The sequence below is a fragment of the Trachinotus anak genome, unplaced genomic scaffold (genome assembly GCF_046630095.1).
Source record: "Trachinotus anak isolate AG129_WGS33_773 ecotype Australia unplaced genomic scaffold, CSIRO_AGI_Tana_v1 ptg000025l, whole genome shotgun sequence".
NCBI lineage: Eukaryota > Metazoa > Chordata > Actinopteri > Carangiformes > Carangidae > Trachinotus > Trachinotus anak.
Genome location: NW_027273876.1, coordinates 14,180,382 through 14,203,902, shown reverse-complemented (window position 1 = coordinate 14,203,902; position 23,521 = coordinate 14,180,382). Strand labels below are relative to the sequence as shown.

Sequence of the window (23,521 nt, the reverse complement as noted above, 5' to 3'; positions counted from 1 at the left end):
AAAATGTTTCAATGAACTGCAACTCCATGTCCTACCAGTATCCATTCCTATATACACACTCACAGGCCATTAGGTACCCCCGTTCAACTGCTCGTTAAGGCAAACATCTAATCAGCCAATCACATGGCAGCAACTCAATGCACTTAGGCATGTAGGTGTGGTCAAGACGACCGGCTGAAGTTCAAACCGAGCATCAGAATGGGGAAGACAGGTGATTTAAGTGACTTTGAACGTGGCATGGTTGTTGGTGCAACACAGGCTGTTTCAGAAACTGCTGATCTACTGGGATTTTCCCACACAACCATCTCTAGGGCTTTGAGCTGATAGGAAGGCAACAGTAACTCAAATAAATACTTGTTACAACCAAGGATCTGCAGAAGAGCATCTCTGAACGAACAACATGTTTAACCTTGAAGCAGATGGGCTACAGCAGCAGAAGACCACACTGGATGCCACCCCTGTCAGCTAAGAACAGGAAACTGGGGCTACAATTCACAGTCGACATTCAGATATCAGAGTCAGAATTTGGCATCAACAATATGAAAGCATGAGCATCGTTTAAAAACCACAGCCTACCTGAGTATTGTTGCTGACCACATCCATCCCTTTATGACCATAGTGCACCATCTTCTGATGGCTGCTTCCAGCAGGATAACGCACCATGTCACAAAGCTCAAATCATCTCAAACTGGTTTCTTGAACATGACAATGAGTTCACTGAACTCAAATGGCCTCCACAGTCACCAGATCTCAATCCAGTAGAGCGCCTTTGGGATGTGGTGGAACAGGAGATCATGTCAATATGGACTAAAATCTCTGAGGAGTGTTTTGAGTACTTTGTTGAATCTGTGCCACGAAGAATTAAAGCAGTTCTGAAGGCAAAAGGGGGTCCAACCCAGTACTAGCAAGGTGTACGTAATAAAGTGGCCGGTGAGTGTGTATATGGACACAATTGATTCTCTTTCTTCAGAAATACCACTCCAGGATTGAGGACAAGCTTGAAAGCAAAAGCAGTCTTTTAAACATCTAATATTCTGCATTAGAAGATATTTTTAGCTGCAAAGTACCACACCAAGGTCAGAGAATAGCTGCATCTAGAGGCAAAACTGCCCATTATAGTTAATAAAAGGCAGTGAAAGTAAGATGCAACATAAAAATCTCAAGCTCATCTTGACGTCAGAATTCTACATTTCTTTCCCTGGAAGCTTTTAGTCAGGTAATTATGAACATCTTGACAAAGTGAGTGTAGAGGGGCTCTAATTGATGGGGTGGTTTCTAATTTTAGAGGAAGGGGACAGAATTGCTTTGTATTAGAGAGCAGTGCAGCAGGAGCCGGGCTTCAGGTACAGGAAAATATGAAGTGGGTTCAGCTTTTTTAGTTCCAAGGACATTTTTGAAATCAGAATTATTCCTCAAAACTTGGTTAATTCTGCCAAATTGTGAACAAGTGGGGACCAGGAAACCAAATAGCCTATTTAATGTTAAAACAAGGTTAGAGCTGTGGTTTTTCAACCTTTTTTTGTCAGACAGACCCACACAGTCATGTCAGATGAACCTAAGTATCCCTTCATTGACGGTGCTTTTTATTTCAACCATTTAGCCATTACTTTGCTCTTCTCTTTCTCTCCTGTTTTCCCTCTGTCACAGTGGTCCTGTTCTGTATGGCTGCTCTCATATTCCCAATCGGCTTCTACATCAGCGAGGTTGGCGGCCAGCCGTATAAACTGCCCAACAACACAGTGGTGGGCTCCTCCTACGTACTCTTCGTTCTGTCCATATTCTTCACCATAGTGGGTCTGCTGTTTGCTGGGAAGGTGTGCTTGCCTGGCTGACACGTCTCTCTCTCTGGAGAAACACCACCGCTGGAGACAATTTCATTGGAACTGACTTCTCCGTGGCAGCGTTGGAAGGAGTTGAAGTACAACAAAACTGAGAGGCACCTGACTGTAGTTTTTCCGTTTGGATGAATTGTCACAATGCTTGTAACTGGAGCTGAAGTGGGTGCGACCCATCCGTTGATCTGCTTGTTCAGAGACTGAGCAGGCGCGGAGAGCTCTGAAATGGCCCTCATCATTGTCTGCCTGAACAATGAGTGCAAAGTGGTGAGGGGAATATTAAAAAATAAATACATGATGAAAATGGATTTAAACATCAGGACGTTTAAGGGAGCCCTGTGGTATTATCCATCATCATAAGATTTAATGACAGAAGACAAATAAGCCCTGCTCTTCCCATCCCACCAACCAAGATGCACATGTTGAGATGAGACTGTTCACTGCCAAATATCAGCCCCTCAGCTGCATTATGGATGGAGGCTCTTCCCTGACCACAGCTACACGGAACAATCTGTATTATATACAATGACATTTCATTTCTCTGCACATTTTATTTATTCGTTTACTTGTTCAGTTACAGTTACATCTTTTGTAAAGGCCCCATGTGTCCCAGAGTTTCCCTGCCTGTTCGGCGGATCACCTTGCCTTAAAGAGCCGTTAACCTTGAAATGATGTTGAGATTGAAGTTGTCATGGGATCAAATCTAAAACTCTGGACAAACTAGAATATAAAATGGGCTGTCAGCACCATGTGTCTAAAATGATTGGTGCTGCTCAACATCTTTTTTTTTTTATGTGGAAAGCTTCAACAGTTAGGATCAGTGGGGAGCGCCGCAGACAGACTTGAGATCAGCAGGTCTCTCTGTTACAGCTTTGCTATTTTTAGTGATGTAGTGAATGTATTATTCACCTTTTTGAGCATTTCCTGTTGTTTAAACACTGTATCAAGAAATGACTGAATCTACGACTTGTTTGTTTTATACAGTTGATGCCTCCTTCATATAAACAGACAGTCAGTCTGTGCCATTTTCTAGAAGCACTGTGATGTTCGTGAATGAGCATGGAAGATCTCATCTCATTAAAAATGATGCATTCAAACGTGGATTGTCTCACAGATTTGTTTTAACAATACATTTGTATTGAATGATCAAAATGCTGCAATTATTTACTAACTAAAAGAAGATTCAAGAACTTTATTGCCATTGTGCAATTGCGTCAACATCAAATGGTGCATTTCTATCTAAGACACACATATTAACAAAGAATAAATAAGACAGAAATGAAAGAGAAATATAAAATATCAGAGATTTTAGAGAGAATCTAAGCAATAAAAAAACAAAATGTAAGCATTTTAAAGTGTAAAATACAATTAACAATAAAAATAAAAACTAATTCATTCAGCAGCAGAAATACAGTATAAGTTGCAGTGTGACAGACATGGAGTAATGGTTTGAAATGGAGTTTCAAAGCCAGAAGGACAAATGAAGAATTAGAGTTGCATTTATCACACAAGGAAAGGGAGATATGTGCACCGTTTGATAACGGCAACCTTTTCAAGGTTAGAGCTAAAAAAAAAAAGAAAAAGCTTGTTTCCATTTTTGGAAATACATGAAGTTTACCTAATGGCCAAAATTAATCTCTTTAATTTTCTGCAGACGTTTTTACCTTGAACGTTTATCTGCAATGAGGCAGATCTTGTTCATTGCAGATGCTCACACCCACTTTTCATCCTTTGTCTGTGGGGATACACAGGATGTTTAGGTTGCCATAGGAACGTCTTGGATAAGTATAAGTGATATGTCTTTGTATTTTTCTGAAAGGATCCAGCAAGCTGTGGGCGGCAGCAGCAGGAATCCAGTTGTGTGTTTGAGGTCACGTCTCACTCCGCCCACTACTCTCCACTACTGCCTTTGACCTTTGAACCAAATGTCCATGTCACAGCTGCTGCTGTTTTAGGACCTGAAAATATGTTGGTCTAAGTGTATCTACATTGTCCTTTTTTTTTTGCAAATGTTTTCATGGCAACAAAGCAGAAAGAGAGAAGGATTTTAATTCTGCTGTCACAAAGTAATGAGCAGCTTCTGCCGTTCGACCAACAAACAATGACTTAAACCAGAGGTCACTGATAGGTGTTCCAGATCCGGACCCACAAATAAAACCTTTAAATCATTAAGAATGATTTCATTTTGAGTGTTTTTATTGTAACCAGCGTAGCTTTTCTATCCTTTACGACACTGATCACGTGTCGCTACTCAGCCAGTCATCGCGACGTGAGTCTGTGAGTGAGAGACACTCACAGGTGAGAGACGAGATGAGTGATGGAGAAATAAGTGTGAAAAGTGGGGGAGTGGTTTAGAAGAGGGAAAGAAGGAGAAGATGTTAAGATGTGAAAAGGAGTTAACAAAAAAGAGGAAATAGGGAAAGTCAAGCTACACTTTTTATTTAATTTCTTTCAAAAATTAAGCTCTTTATTTTAAGATGTACATTCCTCAAAAGCTGTATTATGTAGGCCTAGTTATTATGTAGTTTCTACAGCCCTTACTTTCCTTGAAATTAGAAAAGAGCATCTTACCATTATTATAGATGTTATTATTAATCAACTGTATGAGGAATTAACCTTCTAATTAAATAGTTTAACTAACTGGATACTAAGAAAAAAACAGTGTATGACACACAAACACAGTTGTGTATTGTACCCAGAGTACTGTACAGGAACTGTTAGAATAAACTTGTTACATCAGTGGCCTTAAAATACACACAAGTAATTTGCTGCAGTAGTGTAAAATTTTCAAGCTGCCGTCACATGGAACCAACATTTATTACACATTTTAACTAACATGGCACAATGATAAATACACTTTATGGCGTTCTAACACTGTAAACATTCAAAACAAACAAATACACCCCTACATCAAATTACAAATACAACGTGCATGTGAAATATTGTGAGAATGGAAATGCATCTATATATTTAACGTGACATGAAATGATCTTAAAATGTTAGCTTGTCTGTTTAGTTTTGCACAGATTAAATTACTACAGTGTGACAATCAGCATGGGGGACAATGGATACAAGGAGCCACTTGACTTCTCACCACGAGAGGGCGTAATAGGTGTAATTTAACTCAGAGCCCACCACCTCGCCTCTGTAGATCACCAGCATGTCAATTTCCAGTCTGAGATTTAATTTATAAAACACTCTAGATCATCTTATATTCAACCTTTGTGTTTTGTCAAAGCCTTGATATTGTTCCTTATCCTGTTCTAAAGCCAAACCACATGGCAGCAACATACCTGACTGTTCTTTGTCCCCCGTTCACATACAGTTCAGTTTAGCTCAGAGTCCTTCCTGAATGTGCTGGATCCACTGTGGAGGCTTGTGTCAGGCCATGGCAGGACTGCTGTGCTGCCGCTTGAGCATTTTTGCAGCTATGAGCAGCAGCGCACCCGTGAGGAGCTCCAGGCCGTAGGAGAGCCAGGCCATACCCAGAGACCAGCCGAAGGAGGTGTGAACGTGGGCGAGGCCCTCGGGCCCCACCAGCCTCTCTGTCTCTGCCAGGGCCTGGTACGAGTAAATGATGTAGAGGCTCACGCCACTCAGGGTCAGCAGACCTGGAGAGACAGATGCATTACACACACACAGACACAGAAAAAGTATTAAATCAGTGCTGGGTTTCCAAACTTAGCTGGACATTAAGACTTTGATATATTAAATTCAGGGACAAGAGACGTGCATGTTTTAGTTCAGTTTAACCCTCTCGTTGTGTTCATGCCAAATTTGGACCTTTTTGTGAGTTAAGATGTATGAAAAATAATATAAATTTGTTCTGATCAAAACAATGCTTCATTACATCATTAACAGTGACCTACTGAATACATTTTGCACATTTTTTTTTAAACGCCTATAAGAAAAGTTACATCTGTGGCGTTATGGGTCAAATTTGACCCAGTAGTAATTACTGGTTGTTCATCCATCATAAACTAACCATCATGGGAAAAAAAATCAACAATCAACAACAAATCAAATAGTAATAAAATCCTGTAATGATATCACAAAATACCGTGTAATAATATTCTCACCCTTCATTTCTCACATCTCACCGCACATGCAGACACACACACCTTGCCAGAGACGACAGCTGTACATACGTCTTGCTGAGTGACTGACAAAAGTGACTGACTTTTCTCCGTTTTTCATAGGAAAATATATATGGTCAATTTGGGCCCATAACAGATGTAACAATAATTACTAATTTTAACAAATAGGAAAATACAAACAATTATTATTCTGGGAATTAGTCTGAATATCATTAGTCTCTCATGGCCTGATAATATAATTGCTTGTTCTGTTCAACGTAAGCAATGAAAAAGATAAATGAAGCGTATTTTAAATTAAAAACGATTTGTACACTATAAGTTAAATGTGGTCTAAGGGACATAAAATATCAAAGTAAGTCATGTATATATTAATGGTTATGAATGAATAATAAGTTACTTATGATAATTAGTGTTTGTTCAGTGCTTGGTAATGATTTTAAACGCAGATCAAATTTGACCTGTGGAAACTAACACCATAAACCTTTTTCTAACACAATAGCAGGGTTAAATGAAAACATCACACAGGCAGAAATGTATTTAGTCATTATCTTGTCAGGTTAAAATTGTTGTGTTGTATGTTCAAAAATTCTGATATAGCTGATATAGTAATGTTTTTGTTTTTACGTGCGAACGCTCAAGACTTTTTCAGGCAGGAACCTGGCATTGTACTCTAGTCATTATATAGAGGAAATTCATACCAGGCAGAGCTCTGTGCTGAGAGCTCATCGATAAAACCAACAACAACATTAAGCCATTAGCTACCCAAAATCTCATATTGTGAGACACGGGAAATACATTGACGCATGTATTATCCTCTTACACAACATCCAAGCCAACAGAGACTAGACTGAGACAGACACACACCCACACAGTCCTCACAAGTTTCATTGTGTTGCTATTGGAAACCCTTTTAATTTTGATGGCTAGTGACTTGTTTTAAGGGGATGCAAGTGAAGCGCAGAGGCTACCCAGGGCGGGACTAATAATCATTTTATTACGATTACACCCTGGGGTGCTACGAGTTCGGAGAATGATGAGGAAGCTGCATCTGATGTCTCATTTTTATGCAGTTCACTGTGGAGGGCAGAGAGGCAGAGAATCACAACAGATAGAGAAAAAACAGAAACCTGTATATGCAGAAAGGACAACTACTACTGCAGCTGAAACAAACAGCTGATTGAATCAACTTTTACTGTTTAAGCCACCCAAAATGTGAAGATTTCCTGCTTTTCTTTATCTCCTCTGACAGGAAAATCAAATGTCTTTGTGTTTAGACTTTTTTTTTGAGGCAGTCAAGCAAACAAGATGTCAACTTGGGATGTGGCCTTTTTAGCAAGGCTGGTGCCCAGGCTTCACAGATGGACATGATGATCAGTTGGACAGTTCATTGTTTTGGAGCTGAAATATGTCAACAACTGTTGGATGGATTGCCATGAAATCTGGTACAGACATTGATGTTTCCCATGGAACAAAACCCTCTGGTGACCCCCTGACTTTTCATTTATTAAAAAATCTAATTAATCTAATTCTGTTTATGACTAAATACCTGTAAACCTTATGACATTCCCATCAGCCCTGCGCATGCTAACATGCTAATGTTAGATAGTGAACATGGTAAGCATTATGCCTGCTAAACATAAGAATGTTAGCATGCTGGTGTGGCTGTAGACTCAGTTTTGTTCAGGGTTTCATAGATCAGTAATAATCATTAATAACAAATAATTAACCTTTACTTTCACTCTACTAATTCTACTGTTATGACCACTACATGTTATTTTTTTTAACTTTCAGACGCTGGAATATAGACAAGAACAGTAATACCAATAATGTATGCTGTCATTTACACAATATTAACGACATCACATTAAGTATTTCCGCTTTTGTCGTTTTGGTTTTCAACTGGGACTTTGCGAATGTTGTCATTTCAGAGGAAACGTTCCTCAGAATAATTGTGAGACTGAGCACGAAGAACAAGGGAAGCGATGGAACAGCCCTGCAGGGAGACACACAGACACTCATTGGGCTGTTTAATGGTTGGTGAGGAAAGTCATTACAACATTAGAACGACAACAGAACAAAGCAATTAACAGAGAATTCAAGTTATCAGTTGTGTGTGTGTGTGTGTGTCTGTGTGTGTATACCACACAGACACACACATGTATAAGTGTGTATGTATGTTTCTTCCTCAGGAAAAACGTTGCCCTTTAATAAAGCATGATGTCACTCTCACCCTCACCCTCTGACTGTGGGTGTTAACACACAATTTCCTCTTTGTGTTGGGGTTTATTAACATATACACACTGACTGAGGATGCACCCTGAGCAACAGAAGGCTGAACAACAAACAGGGCAAAGAAAATATTTTTGGGGCCACAAAACTCCAAAAAGAAAGGAATGCCTGGCCTCAGAGGGAGGGTGGGATATTTTAAAAGTCAGACAGTAAACAAGTTCACAAGATGACTCCAATCTAATTCAAGCCTTTATTCCATTCCACACATTACCATGTGCTGCTTATTACTGGGCGACTATAAAGAGTCTTTTTAAATAAGTGTTGATCTATCACAAGGTCCTCTTTATGGAGGTCATAAGGCGTTGGCAGGAGAGCATCCAAGAGATCCAGAAGGAAGAGCTCTGCCAGATGCTCAGGCGCTACTATTATGCACGGACGAATAACCTGATTACAGTAAATACCCAGATTAACATAATAGTGTTAACATGGTTAGTGTTAATCCAACTCTCCCAGTAACCCGAATTTACAATATATCCTAGATAGTAAGATAATTATCGGGTCGGGTGTGTGGTGGCTTCTGTGGAGCAGGAGTATAATAGGGAAAGGAGAGGTCTGTTTATTGTTATGCTTGTTGGTATGAATCCACGTGACATGTTAGTACAAGCACATGCAGTTTTAGTTGTGACATGAACACCATTTTTTTTTTTTTTTTTTTTTTGCAAAAAGAAAGTGCCATTTGTCAGTAACTACCAGCTACAGGTCTCTCATTTCTGTTTTCCAAACACACATCTTATTAAGTTTATTTTGTGACACAGATTCCAAAAACGGGTGTGTATACAGCAAATTTAATTTGAAAGACTGACAATTAATCCAGCCCTGTTAACTACATTCTGCTTGCTCCGAATATGACCTTAAGTTGGGTCAGATAATCAGGTTAACGTTACATGGCAGCTGCAACATTTGGACTGTTGTCTTGACCTTGTTAGGCAGTGGGCACGGCTTTTTTCGCGGCAAGTTAGCAACATTTTCTGTCTGCTCTTTTAAATTTTGGGTCTCGTAACGGATGCTGGTTTCCTCTGCTTTAGCCCAAATGTTTTTTCAAAGGAAAGGGGTTAGCTGGATAAGTGCTGAGGCGAGAACTCATTCATTTGAATAAAGAAAGATTGTAAGAAGTCATGTTATTTCATATGTTTTACCATGTGAAGCAGCAAGTGTAAAACATTTGTTATTGGAGCCTTTGCACGGAATCAACAACTATTATATATACAGTTTAATAACCAATCAGATCTTATGCTGTCTATATACTTGTCTGAAACAAATAAATCAGCTCTAGAATCTCCATGTGGTGTGGTAGTTTTTATCAGTATTATTGGTTTTAGTGTAACAGCATTGTTGCAAAATGAACATATCACATCATCCTTTTAAAGACGTCTGCTGCAAAAAAGTAGAGACGCCAAACAAATTATATTAAACATTAACAAAAGTATTTGCAGAATTTGAGGAATTTTGACGTAGCACACAACAGTTGGACAGAGTTTACATCGCTAACTTAATGTGTAATTTTGCCATTTTGCGCATCGATAGAAAATATACTGTGATAATTTTTTTTCTTTTATATACAACTTCTAAAAGACACATGGTCTCTTGCCTGTGTAGTTGTCTAGCATATATTTTATATTCTACATATAGGATCTTTCTTGGTTTCCAGGGGACTTGTTTTCCTCATCTGTCCTAGACAAGGTGAAATTACAGACAGTATGAAATGTATACAGAAGCTCAAATTTGGCTTACACTTGTTTCCAAAGCAATTTTGCTTCACTGTTGTGCCTCCCCACAGACCCCTAAAAGCTCTCATAACCCATCTGACAGAGTCTGATGTAAGAGAAGCAAGAGCAGCTGGGCGCACACACACACACACACACACACACCTGCCTCTTCATGCATACCTAACCAATATGGCCAATTCAAACAGGCAGTCTTGGGTTGTAATAAACTTGACCACATGAGGTCAATAACTATAACTGAGGTCAATTTCAGCCCTGCACGTAAAGAGCTCCTGTCTGCTCACGTTAACCACTCGGCCTTTCTTTACTGCCGTACTCCTGCCATTCATAGAGTCTACCAAACCCTCCACAGCTTTCTAGTGTTTTGCCCTTTTCTTCCATATGATCAAATCAAACCCTAAAAGTAATAGTTCCCACTGTATTAAAATGTTTGACAGCAGTGGGAGTCATTTTCTATGCACAGCAACCACTGCCACTAAACCTTTGTGATAAAATGTGGTTGAAAATGTAAAACTGCACAGAGTTCGAGTGCACACTTCTGACGGATTCCTGTTCCTTGAGGCACGCAGTCATTGGAGTGAAAGGATCCACTTTTCGTTCATTTATACCACCATCTAACGGCTTGCTTTATTAAGCATTGAGGTAAATGATGCACAGCTGAACTGTGTGGGTGCGGATCCCTCTTACTACTACTAATGCTCATTGTGACGTACTCTGTCATCGTTATTAACACCATCTCTCCTACGAGACTGCATACTCTACAGTTCATACTCTACAAATCTTTTTAAGCTCTTTTCTGTATTATACACTGGTAGTACTGAAATCTGTCTCGAAAGGCTGGTAAAATACCTCTGGGTATGCACAAACAACCTCTACAACTAAGTGTTTTCTGGACTGGACTCTGGAGGATGGACAAGGTGACAACAGTCACTCCACGGAGTGAAGGAACTGAACCTCAACTTACTGCAGATGAAGAAGTAGCAGGCCGTGCTGGTGAGGAGGACGGGGCTCCGAGCCAATGAGCTGACCAGCCCACAGATGCCACCGAACAGCAAAAGGACCAGGCTGAGGGGAAGCACCACCACTATTGCACTGTGCATGTCTGTGTACACACAACACACACAAGACACACAAACAGGTGGATTATAGAGCATCTGTGGAGTTATGGCCATCTTGACAATGAGACTTCATCAGCAGAGTATGTGTTTATGGTGATGGTTATTAAAGCTGGGAGAGGAGACTTACTCAGCATGTGCACCTCAGTCTCAGAGTACCTGGAGTAGTCAGCTTTGAAGGAGTCAATAGAGCCTGTGTGCATCTTCCCACCTGGATGTTTCAATTAAAACGGGAAAGGACAACTAAGTTATATAGGCTACATATTTCCAATTTCACTCCATATCTAAGTGGGTTATAAAGATACAACAAGCAGCAGAGGCAATGGAATCTCAGTCATGACATAAAGTTATGGGAAAGTAGGAGCCTACCCTCGTGGATAGTCCACAGTCCCGAGCGGGAGCTCATGTCCTCAAAGTCGCTGGTGTTCACAGGATTCATCTTTATGATGTACCAATAGTCGGTTCCGAGTGAAGTGGCCAAAAAAGCGAAACTCAGGATACCACAGATGCCTGCCACAATCACCAAAGAACCAAATGTCACCTTCATCCTGCACAGGCGAAGGTTTAATTCACGCATAACGCTGATGGCTTCAACTGCAGTGGTGGTCCAGACTCTCCGCGGTTTACGCGCTCATTACTGGACGGGACATAAATCACCCACAGTGGGCTCGTCTGTACCAAAACCACCGCTGTGGTTATCCAAAAGCTTTCCCCCGTCGAGGCAGCAGTTAGGATCTGCAGAGCGGGGATGGAGATCTGTGGAGTCAGAGGCAACAGCAGCAGCTGTTTCTGGGAGGGACTTCAATTTATTCCGGAGGCGCGCACGTCCATGCCACACATCACACGGAGTGTGGAGGGACCGGGGAAGGATGGTCACCCACAGTCCTCTTTCCTTAACCGGTGGCGCAGATGTATTTATGGTGTCGTGCATTTTATAACTAAAGCATGAAACTTTCTCCAACGTTTCTATAAACCATGAAGTTTATTTTAAGGCTTGGAGGCATTTCAGGTTTGACCTCTGGAGCAGAAGGCGAGCGGGTTTCAGGCCGTCAAATTTCCACTTCTCCGCAGACACAGAGGTGGTATATGTCAATTATGTTTTATTTTGATGCTCTTATTACACATAGATTGGTCTACTGCGGCTGCCATCCCGTTGCTCTCATCACCCAGCATCCAATCAGAAGTGCTTGGCAGCTCAGGGTGGTCTGGTCAGTCACCATGGCCAAATTAGTGCATGAGCAGAATTATGTTACAGGGCCACTACAGCAAACAAGCACCTGTATTAGAACAAAAATGAAATTTTGGCAAAGACATACATGATTATAACTGAGAGTTTTGGGGCAAAAACTCGAAAAATGCAATGCTGAGGTCAATAACCTCTAAAGGTCACCAGAGGTCAGATACAAATTGCTTCCATGTTTGAAATAAAACCTTGGAGTATGTATATTATGTGAGAAAACTGTCATTCTTTACTGATGAAATGCACAGCAGGTTTGCCTATGTTCTCCACTATACCAGGTTGGTAAACGATGAAATAAAAAGGAGAATAAAGCCAGAGCTATGGTTGTATACAGTAGTCTTCTCGTTACACATATTTTCACACTCACCTTGATGTAACACATTAGTAAATTTCCAGTCAGAATACACATCTCTAAAAAAAATGATCATACCATATAGAGAAACCAAAAAGAACAAGTTTAATGAGTTAAAACAGGCCACATGAAAACAGACAACATTAAAAATGACAGATATATTGTGAAGGAGACATGAAAACATATAATGGAAACATGGAAAATAGTTCAGTGAGGAACCAGTCTGTCACTTGCCAACTATAATTAATCTCTCACACACAGCCCAGTTCATTCATCTGCAGACATCCAGCTTTCACTCTTCCCCCATAGCCGTCTTGATGATATCTGCTCTTCTCACTTTTGCTGCCTCTTCAAACTTGGTAACGGCCTCGTTGCAGGATTTGTTCTGCGAGTGGAGGAAATGAAATCTGAATCAGGAATAATGACAGGGTCTAATTTTCTCACAGGAAGTTATTATCATTTGTAGATGTTAATCTTGCTGTGCGATTAATTCACTTGCCAGACATGCCCACAAAACAAAAAGATAAGACAAAAAGAACAGACCAGAAAAATATGTGACTGAACCAGTGGATTCAACTATGCATTGTGTTAGTAATTTAAACGTTACAGAGTCCTCTGAATAACATACAATGATGAACTTGTGCCTCTCCTTCTGTAGTTTGAAGAATTCCTCCACAGTCAGCTCATCTACTTTCTTCTTCAGGTTAATGAAGTGGCAGGATGAAGAATGAGATTTGTGCTCCTTTCTGGAAACAAGACAAGACAGCGATGAGGGAGTAAATTTTAAGAGGGAGAGAAATATTTAATTGTGCACACAAACATATGGAGGGAATGTACACTGTGCCATGAGAAATAGACACGAGAATGACAGCACTTGGAATATGGATGTGGGAAACACTTGTACAGAATATTTCAGCAACAGCTCTGCTTGCCATAGAGAAAACACTAAATAATACAAACTATTTTGTGACATTTAACGACAGTGACAGGTTCACAGTAATTCACAGTCTCACATTAATGACCATGAATATAAAATGTATTTACAGATCTACAAAGAGTTCAGATAGTTCATGCCTGAGATGCTGTTGTATCAGTTGCAAATACTGCAAAATTATGTAACACGCAAAAATGGTAAGTGGAAAATTTCACTGGAACAGTAAACAGTGGAGCAATGGTCACAAATAAACTCTCTCACACCAAAGAAAAGACACTCTGAGGGATATTTAACATTTATAGCCTTGGAATTTTGTGTTGAGAGTCAACAGCTCTTAGTCTCAATAAAACCATTCAACAAACTGGCCTTTACCCTTGTTTGTTGATTTCCATGTTCACTAGTTGTATCACCACATATCCCACGTAGGATGATTTTAGTCAGCCAGCCAAAGAGGGGAAAATGAGACCGATAAACTTTGAGATGTATTTATCTTTTTCAAAATGTATCTATGTGGATCACTTTGTACTAACTTACACACATATTTGGCCAGTCAGTTCCAGTCTAAAGGACTCCATTGATTTTACACATTAGTTTATCAGTCATATGGACTAAAACTCTGAGAAAATGATTTTGATGTCTTGGAAACTTTTTAACACAAAGTCTGTGTGTGTTAAAAACTGAGCATGGAGCTTAAAATATGTGGCCCTGTAATGTGGTTATCTTACTCTGGATCATCCTCTGGCTCCCAGCCCTCCAGCTCTTTGAGGCAGAAGAAACACATGGCGATGTCTGGGCTGTTCTCTGACGGGGTGTGAATGAAGCCGGCTTTGGCCATCTGGAGAAACAAGTGAACATTTTAAAAAACACTGACATTTTTTGTTGCTGTCAATTGATTAACAACTTAGTAGACAGAAAAATAATAAACAGCTTTATTGTTACATACATCTTTTATTACCAAGCAAAATAACCAAAACAATTAGAAGATTAAATGATCAGTCTCAGTTCCAGCTTTTCAAATGTGAGTAATAGCTGTGAGGCCTTTTTCCACCATTTTCTGAAATTGTATACACTAAATGTTTAATGAAGTACTTGAAAAGATAACAAAGAAATTAGTGCAGCCATTATTACTATTATATTAGCTAGTGGTACATAGTTTAATCAAATAATGTGCCTGACCTCCAATGTATGCTAGTATTCACTCTTTACCAAAAAAAAAACCCAGTATGACAACTGCACTGTTATGCACTATTCATTGAAAAAAAAAAAAGAAAAAGAAAAAAAAAATTACACATAGATCATGCTTCTCAGCTGAGCTATATCAGATCTACGAAACATATTTGCCAATACATTATAACTGCCAGAAGGGTGCAGGCACCCTCTCCCACAGCTTTGTTATGCCCTAGACTAATTTATTTGATATTATGTCTGAGACCCTATACACACTGTCAAACTAGTATTTTAGGATATCTGTGGATCTTCACAAACCCTACTGATCTCGCTCCAAATAGAGTACAGGGTTCCAAGATACAATATTAGACTTGAGGAAAACATCCTAATAGTGTAGAAAACATAGTGTATGATTGTAACTGATAGTGTATGGTTTAAGATCACTATGTCATCACCCACCACCCCGTATTTTACTGTTTTATCTATTTATCTATTCACTTCATGTACTTGCAGCTCGAAATTTTAAAAGATCACTCTGGGACCATGTTGTGTGTGTGTGTGTGTTGAGGATGTGGTTCAGTTCACTATCTGTCAGACACATGCCATCATTGTAACGTGTACATTTGTTGTGTGTTTTTGACACTATCTAGCTACAGCACTTACTTTGTTAGCTGACCTAAAACTACATTAGTCTTAACTACACGAGCAACAACACTTTTCATGTTACATTTAACATCTTAACGAACGGATTTCACGGCGAGACATGAAGCTAACCTCATAACGTTAACTTAACCGTTATATTATAGCGATAAAGCTGCTCTAAAATAAAAGATTGTAATACACGGAGTGGGCATCTGCTAGCTAAAGCAGCTTAAACTAATGTTACAGCGTATTTCATTTGAATTTATTGCTTCAGAGCTAATTGTTGTTGTGTTAGCTGGCTACGTGAAAGGCGTCGCTAACCATGGGAAAAGTCAACCGTTCGTTACGTTCACTCACGTTTTCCGGGGTGCACATACAGTCCTCGTCGAATGGCCACCCCTCGAAAGTTTTCAGTCTGTTCTCATAAAAATACATCTTGATGTCCTCTTCAGTGAACGGCTCCATTGTGTTCAGCGTTAAAATATATAGTGTCTTTACTGTAGTGAGCAGGGCGCTTTCAAATTTCGGCCAATGTTCAACTTCAGCTGTTTTGATTGGTGGACGAAGACTGACTCTTCTTCGTTGGTGAATGGACAAAATGGAAGGTTCACGAGCACGCCACCTAGTGTTTTCCGACGGAGTGGACCCATGGCGCCAAATATCACAAAAATACGACCAAACAACAACATTTGAAGAAGACAAAACTTATCTTCTACCATTTTCCCAGAGCTTGTAATTTGAACGGGGCAGAATTGTTGAATATCAATCCCACATCCAGCGCCGAACCCCACGCTTCCTTTTATTTTCTTGGGTAATGTAGTTCTTTGCGGTTATTGGTCCAAAACGTGATGCGGGAAATTTTTAAGCGCTTTCTTTCCTCTGTCAACATCCGGCTTTAGGATTACCTACTTCAGTTTTGGCACTAACTATCACGTCCACTATCCCTCACTCTGCTGAAAGTAACAGTGTGCGAACCGAAAGCTACATATGCAGACGCTGGCTGCTTCTTCTTCGGCGTTGAGGTTATGGAAGCACGGTGTGCTGTTGAAACTTGGACAGAGTTTGGTTTTTCAGGCTCATCATGCGCATCGAAGATCAAGTTTGGTTCAGGGACAGATGTTTGCCTCTGCACTGGCAGCGACGAAGTCTATGTCTTCAGTACAAGAGAGAGAAAACTCACGGCAAGTAAACTTTAAGGACTGTTGTACACAGATCCATTGGATTAGAGTCAATGTGAGATAAATTCTCACATTTATATTCTTCACTCTGTTATGCTGTTTTGTTGCAGGCTATCCTCCAGTTTCCTGGTCCTGTGAGCGACCTGGCTGAGAGTCATGACAAACAGTACCTTTATGTGTCCTGTACAAGTGGAGTTTACTGTGTCAACTTGCCATTTCTGCTGTCCAGGCATGTACCTTAATATACACAGTCCAAATTTACTTGTGTGCTAGTTCACGACTGTCTAACACTTAATATGATCTTTCACCTCTGCAGGGCTCCAAGCACTCCAGCCGATGCATCCTTCAGTCCAGCTGAGTTGAAAATCTCCTCTGAATTCCTTGTTGTTGGAGAAGAAGGAGTGTTATCGCTGCTCCTCGTTGGCTCTGTGCTCCTGATCCTCTCCCAGAGGGACACATCCTGGCTCCTGAGTCTGTACAAAACACCCAAACAATCACAGTCCAGCAGCTATGAGATGCTCAGTTCATTCAGCCTACCACTGGTCTCAGCTGTTGTACATGGGGACACTGAGGGAAGGACAGAAGTGAGAAGAAGGCCTGCTCTGATTTGTGTCCATTCTGGTGATACAAAATCACCATCTACCTCATCAGAGGCAACCATAGCGGACAGTCATTTCTGCCTCGAGCCTGTTCTTTTCAAACTTCTATTTGGGATTGACGCTGCCCTCGCCAAATCGCCGGTTATCCTTTGTGGCCTGCCAGATGGGCGCCTGTGTTTCCTCCCTCTGCGTCTCCCAGGATCACGGCTCCAAGTCCTGCATAGCCTTGAGCAGCCGGTCGTATTTGTTGGCGCATCCATTGTCATGGAAACAGGTCCAGGACATGCACAGTGTTTGGTGGCGGTGGGCGAACAAGGGAGAGTGGTGGTGATGAAGACTGACAAGGGGGGGCCAGAGGGAGGCGGCAACAGAGCTGGTTTTATTGAGGGGTGTCTCCCGGGGCCTGTGGTGTGTGGCTTTGTGGATAAACACCATCTCTACTACAGCACTGGTTCAGACCTGTTGGTGCTGGATCTAGCAGAGGGATCATGTAGGAGAGAAGGCCAGGAAGGGGATGAGGAGACATCCAGTAAGACAGCTGCGGCCCTTCAAAGCCCCACCAGTTTAAATGTGTGTCGAGTCATCGCCTTGGCTGCACCTGCACACAACACTGCAGGTGAGTCAGGCCTAGCGTAAGAGGTCTCAACTTTATAAATGCCATTGCTTTCAGTTCATACCACTACTGTCTGAAAATGAACTTGAAGACAATTCAAGAAAGTTGCCTCAGTTTAAACCATAAATGTGGGTTGGTTTAGTTCGGTGTGATGAAGCAGTTGCAAACGGTGGCTGTTTTGAAAACTCTTAATTGTAAAGTGTTTTAAAGAGCATCTTGAGTGAGCTGCTGAACAGAAACCTTTTCAACCTTTTGAAAGCAGAAATTCATCAAATCCACGTTATCCTCTCCACAGATGAAAGAGAAGAACTGAGAAAATAAATGTGATTAAATGTTCACTGTGATTGATTTGCTGTCTCTGCATGATCACTGTACAGCAGGGTAGAAAACTTCATCAGCAAAGATGTTTGATGTTTTTACTACTTCCTTTCTAAACTAGATGAATTAATTTGGAAAAAGTGCACAAGTTACAAAGTGGATGTTGCTCATACACAACTGTGATATATGACTTTTATGTCTTATGTCTTAAGTCGACATGTTTCAGTCTCAGTCTCTTACCTACAGTACCTCTATCTTTTATCCTAGTTCGTGTCTCAGTGTGTTGTCTTTGCTTAATTTGCGACTCATGTCTCTAAAGATGAAACTATTTGCTTTTTCCTGTCTTTGTAAATTTGTCTGACATACCAGGAGAAGCTCAGCTGCTGGGGCTGTCTGTCAGAGGGCAGCTCCAGAGGATTGTCTTACCCGTGGGAAGAAAGGATGCAGGATTGTCCAATCTGCCTTCCACGCAGGTGGGCCGCAGCGTCAGGGACCTCCTGTCTGCTATCGGCGATGTTTGTGAAAGGTACATGCAAAACGATTCCTTTTTTGATTGTTTATGTGATACAGTGCTGAAATGAAACACAGCTGGGAGTTGTTCTACTTAACACAACGTTTCTTTGTTTTCCTTTAGAGCATCCGTGCTCAAAGCTGCCATCAAATCCAAAAACCAGATTCTGAGGCACCTGAATCAGGTGCTCAATGTCAGCTTCCTGCTGATAGCCAGTACAAACACTGAGGAGCATCTTCCCATGCAGGAGAAGCAAATCAGATGTCATGCTACGAGCAGGTGGAGCAGGCTGCTCCAGGAGGACTCCCTGAACCTGACATGTATCCTGGATAATTCAAGTCCTTACGTTTTGGAGCGAGGCTGGACACTGAGTGTCACTGTGTTTCCTCTTTCCTACTCATCCAGCGCAGGAGGGGAAAGCTCCTCCACTAGTTTTTCGTTCCCATTCCACAATCTCCGTCCCGGGGGAACATTCGAAATAACCCTGCCCATAGCAGCTGCAGGCGACGCATCCTTTCCTATGAGAGTGAGCTGCTCACTCATCTTCTCCCTCTCAAGTCTCCTGGGAGAGGAGGAGACAAACCTTCCTGGCTTGCAGAGTAGTTGTATCAGTTTGCCCTTGAACACACTGACAGTAGACTGGCTGCACGCCCTGCAGGTGAACAGTCCCACAACCCATACCGTTAATAAAGACGCCGCATCTCGATCCAGCAACTTCCCAACAGATGGCATCCAAGCTTTTCTAAGATCACACAGGGCCAGATGTACGGGACGAGGGGAGGCAGGTGGAGAGGGTGCTTCAAACGCTGAGCGAGAGCAGTATTCAGCAAGTGTGCGGGTGTCATCAGAGTTAATAAGGGATACACTGGTGTTGAAAAGCACAGATTTGGACCTTCAGGGGCCAAATGTGGCTCCTCAGAATCTCTGCCTGTCTCTGCTGGACTGGCTGTTTTCTGAAGGTGCTGGAGGAGTGAAGATGGGACACCAAAGAGACAAGATCGTCCTGAGCAGCTCAGTTGTCACTGCACGAGGTCCAAATGGAGAATCAGTCAAACTGACTGCAAAAGAGGTGAAACATCACCTAATAATATATATTGATATAAGTTTACATTGTATATTTTTTAAAGGTGTTTTTTCCAGGCATTTTGTGCCTTTATTTGATAGGACAGTATGAGTGACAGGAGAGGGGGAATGACACGCAGGAAAGAGTCAGGCCGGTTGGGAGTCGAACTGGTGACTCACCTGCTAAGAGCATTTGTGTTCATGTGGTATATGCCCTAACCACTTGGCAATGGGGTTGCCCTACATTGTATTGGTTTGATATAAAATGTATGATTTGAATGAAACAGATGTGCGTTGATGGATGACTCCTGCGTTCTCCAGGTAAATGTAGGGGAGGAGACCATGGGGAAGAAGGAGTCCCTGAGCACAATAGAAGTTCAGGTAGAGAGCTCATCTGTAGCGGCAGTGTGTGGACTGCACCATGCTGTGCTGTGCCGGGTACAGGTACAAACACACACACACACTCACACTGTGGCCTTTCACAGAAACATGGCAGCATTCCAGAGAAATGTATAGTGAGTCGTCATTTTTTTATACTTGAGGCGAATGCACACAGTAACTCATGTTTAAAAATGTAAAGATGTAGAGTATGTCGGTGGTACGGTGGCCCTGAGAGCTCAACACACTGCAACTTAGAAAACACGTGCAAACAGACAAAACACAAACGCATTCAGAAAACGCCTTCCTCAATGTGACAACACATGTTATGCAAATACTCACAACACAACCAAATACAGGAATTCAGTGCGAACACACAACACAACAGAAGTGTTTCCAGTGGACACAAAAAAGTGATATAGATGAATGAATGAATTAACATTTATTTGTGAAACAACATTTGTTGTTCAGTGCTTTTAACTTCAGAAGTCACAACGCACTGAGCAAGTGTTTGCCAGCCTGTTTCATCGCTTTTTTGTGTTTGTAATGCTTTGTGTATTTGGTTGTGTTGTCAAATTGCATGTATTTTCTAAGTTGCAGTGCATTGAGCTATCAGAGCCAGCGTATGGTGGACTTTTGTGGTACATCTGTACTCAAAATGAAGTTAAAGGATAAAAACACAGAGTTTGGTGCAAGCTGTGGACTGAGAGAGGAGCCCCCTGCAGCTGGGTTCATGCTCTGCAGAAAAAAACTGCATTTTTCTTTATGAAGTTTAGGCTGCTTGTTAATGTGGGAGAGCTTTGAATTACTTTGAATCACTATCACGACGTGCAAAACACAATGAAGCTAAACCCATATTTAGTTTTTTGGTATTTCTTTCATTCCTTCACCCCCATTGAAATATTATCATTATTATTCTTATAAAATTAAAACATGTTTTTATTTTTTATTTTTTTACTTCCTTCTCTGTTTCTCTGGTCGTTGACACAGGCTCTGCTGCAGAGTGCTCCAGAGAGAGCTGCTTCCACAAAGAGGGTCCAGAGTTTAGGTTTAAGACAGGCTCTTCAGCGGGCTGAGGTAAGACCTTCATGTGCTTCATTTTGTTCACTAGGGCTGTAAGTAACATAATAAAATTACAGATTGATCAGTAATCAGTTACATTAATGAATATTTTTGGAAGATATTTAAGACCAAAGAGATGCACCCTATAGCTTTTTTTAAATCATTGTCCATTATTGTGCTTAAATCTAATGGATCTTGGTGTTCTTTCTTTTTCACCTTGTTTTTCTCCCTCCTCCTCTCACGTCAGCGCCTGTTACAGCAGATCCAGCAGAGTCGCGTCTCCGGAGCTTTTGGCGTGGGTGTGTCCACAGGGCAGATGACCAGATCTCTTCTCAGTGTCTACCGAGAACTCAGAGAAAATCCTCTCCTTATAATTTAGTTCTTTATTTTCAGCTGAGCCTGCACATCTGCCCCTAACCTTGCTCGGTGTTATGTAACCTGTCTTTGCAGCTGATTGATAAATAATGTCCATAATAATTGCCACTGTAAATACACTTTTGTGTCACTGTAAGTGGCTGTGACAATTTCATATGTTCTCATGCAACCTCATATTATTTTTGCTATTGTAGCAACAATCAAAATGATGATCTTGCCAAAAATCAACTACATTTTCTCAATGGTCCCGACTCATCCTCCAAAGGCTTGGTTCAAATCACTGGACTCCATAATATCCAAATTTTTATGGAAATCCAAGCCACCAGGAATAAGCCTTAAAACCTTACAAAAACCCAAAAATCGGGGTGGTCTGGAGCTTCCAAATTTCTACAATTACTTTCTTGCCAATAGACTGCAATATATCCTAAAATAGACTACACAAAGTCGATTTGACAATACTTGGCTGGACATTGAACAAACTTTCTGTTACGTCATCCAAATCCAAGACCTGCCATTTATTAGCCCCATCATCAAACAATATCCCAGCTTTAAGAGCATCAATATCAGCACATCACTGATGGCCTGGTAGAAATTTCTTAAAATGAATGGGTCTTCACTGGTCCCGTGCAAACTCACACTCATCTGGAACAATCCTGACATCCTGCAAAATAAAAAAAACAATAAACTTTACAACATGGTATAATAAAGGAATGAGATGCCTAAAACATATTCTCCAAGACAGTCGTATGATCCCGTTTGACAAAATGGTAGAACTTTATGGCATTGACAAAAACAAATACCTAGAATATCTTCAGTTTAAATCCATCATTCAAGCTACGTTTAACCTCAAGCAATTAGACTTAGAACTCCCACCAACAATAGCAAACTTTTTAAAACTTCCATCCCAAAAACTACTCTCTAGAATTTATGTAAGTTTAGCCCAATCAGAGTCAACTCTCTCGCTTCCAACTCTCAAATGGGAAAAAGACTTACTCATCAACCCAGACTCCAATTTCTGAACACAAATTTGCTCAAACACCTTCGGCATGACTCAAAACTCCAACCTGCAGCTGATAGTCAACAACATTCTCCACAGAGCACACTACACTGGACAAAGGATGTTCCAGATAGGTATCAGAAATACTAAAAGATGTATTACCTGCAAAAGTGACGCACCAGATAACTATCTGCATGCTTTTTGGCACTGCACACCGGTCAGCAAATTCTGGCAGAGGATTTGTGAGGACCTATCGACGCACCTCAGACATCCCATCCCTGCCTCCCCCTCACTTTGCCTGCTCGGTGACCTCACTTACATTAATATGGACACAAACAAATCTCGCATGCTCCTCACAGTCCTAATGATGGCCAAGAAAACAATCCTCCTGAACTGGAAGTCAAAAGAGAACTTAAACATACCGCAGTTTAAAAATCTACTATTAGATCATGTTTCCATGGAGAGGATGTCTGCCTGTAAAGAAAATCAATTAACAGAATTCAAACACATCTGGACTCCAATAATTAGTCTTATTACGTAGTGTTGTTGGGGATGGCGGGGCTCTGCCTCCCCCGGTCCCCGGGCTGGGGGCGGGTTGCTGGGTTACTGTGGGCAATTCCTGGCTGGGAGCCTGTGGGCGCTATCTCTGGGTGGATGCGTGTCCGACCCATTGGGGGGTGGTGGTATGTGTGCCACATAAACACACTCGGACACAGTCATACCTGTATATATAGTCATATATATGTTCACATGTTGTCAGAGGGCTGAGGGTCTGTGTGTGGAGCCACATGATTAAAAATGAAGAGGGACAAACAGCACTAACAGAGATACAGCTATAGTCTTTGTCTGTGGTTTGCATCTGATTGTTATTGTTATATTAGAATATTTTACATTGATGATCACATATAATGTGATTAAATTTAATGTAATCAAAAATGCAAAAGCTTTAAAATATAGAAAATATGTAAAGCAATGATTATACATGAGGCACAAACGTTTCACTGATGCAGAAATGTGCCAAAGCAAACTCTTT

At 41.1% G+C, this 23,521-nt stretch overlaps 4 protein-coding genes across 4 annotated transcripts in view; 2 read left to right on the top strand and 2 right to left on the bottom strand.

Moving 5' to 3' along the window:
- The window catches only part of LOC139608338 (uncharacterized protein C16orf52 homolog B-like), a 28,356-nt gene extending 24,938 nt beyond the window's left edge, over positions 1-3,418 (top strand). The window contains exon 3 of the mRNA XM_071461983.1: positions 1,648-3,418. Coding sequence (XP_071318084.1) covers positions 1,648-1,832 — 185 coding nt within the window. The 3' untranslated portion in view covers positions 1,833-3,418. The remainder of the gene's footprint in view (positions 1-1,647) is intronic.
- On the bottom strand, positions 3,013-12,581 carry tmem235b (transmembrane protein 235b). Its single transcript, XM_071461982.1, has 4 exons — positions 11,430-12,581; positions 11,191-11,271; positions 10,910-11,047; positions 3,013-5,446 (listed from the first exon to the last, which is right to left on the bottom strand). Exons 1-4 carry the CDS (start codon positions 11,635-11,637, stop codon positions 5,217-5,219), a joined length of 657 nt encoding a protein of 218 aa, XP_071318083.1. The 5' UTR covers positions 11,638-12,581; the 3' UTR covers positions 3,013-5,216.
- Positions 12,582-12,734: 153 nt separating this feature from the next.
- Positions 12,735-15,957, bottom strand: birc5a (baculoviral IAP repeat containing 5a). Its single transcript, XM_071461984.1, has 4 exons — positions 15,753-15,957; positions 14,312-14,421; positions 13,281-13,398; positions 12,735-13,037 (listed from the first exon to the last, which is right to left on the bottom strand). The coding sequence occupies exons 1-4, from the start codon at positions 15,858-15,860 to the stop codon at positions 12,945-12,947; spliced, it is 429 nt and encodes a 142-aa protein (XP_071318085.1). The 5' UTR covers positions 15,861-15,957; the 3' UTR covers positions 12,735-12,944.
- A 181-nt stretch (positions 15,958-16,138) lies between these two features.
- faap100 (FA core complex associated protein 100) lies at positions 16,139-21,528 on the top strand. Its single transcript, XM_071461986.1, has 8 exons — positions 16,139-16,576; positions 16,684-16,793; positions 16,890-17,788; positions 18,473-18,629; positions 18,738-19,683; positions 19,998-20,120; positions 21,045-21,131; positions 21,364-21,528. Exons 1-8 carry the CDS (start codon positions 16,421-16,423, stop codon positions 21,493-21,495), a joined length of 2,610 nt encoding a protein of 869 aa, XP_071318087.1. The 5' UTR covers positions 16,139-16,420; the 3' UTR covers positions 21,496-21,528.
- The last annotated feature ends 1,993 nt before the right edge of the window (positions 21,529-23,521 follow it).

Bases quoted from the DNA above. Each gene is read 5' to 3' on its own strand.
- tmem235b (XM_071461982.1), bottom strand. From the start codon at position 11,637: ATGCGTGAATTAAACCTTCGCCTGTGCAGGATGAAGGTGACATTTGGT. The intron at 11,048-11,190 runs GTAAGTCTCCTC...GTGTGTACACAG, and splicing joins GACTGAGGTGCACATGCTGA to ACATGCACAGTGCAATAGTG. The intron at 5,447-10,909 runs GTAAGTTGAGGT...CTGTCTCTCCAG, and splicing joins CTGCTACTTCTTCATCTGCA to GTCTGCTGACCCTGAGTGGC.
- birc5a (XM_071461984.1), bottom strand. From the start codon at position 15,860: ATGGAGCCGTTCACTGAAGAGGACATCAAGATGTATTTTTATGAGAAC. The intron at 13,399-14,311 runs GTAAGATAACCA...TCTTGTTTCCAG, and splicing joins GAGCCAGAGGATGATCCAGA to AAAGGAGCACAAATCTCATT. The intron at 13,038-13,280 runs GTATGTTATTCA...CTCCACTCGCAG, and splicing joins AGAGGCACAAGTTCATCATT to AACAAATCCTGCAACGAGGC.
- faap100 (XM_071461986.1), top strand. From the start codon at position 16,421: ATGGAAGCACGGTGTGCTGTTGAAACTTGGACAGAGTTTGGTTTTTCA. The intron at 16,577-16,683 runs GCAAGTAAACTT...GTTTTGTTGCAG, and splicing joins CAAGAGAGAGAAAACTCACG to GCTATCCTCCAGTTTCCTGG. The intron at 16,794-16,889 runs GCTGTCCAGGCA...TCACCTCTGCAG, and splicing joins TGTGTCAACTTGCCATTTCT to GGCTCCAAGCACTCCAGCCG.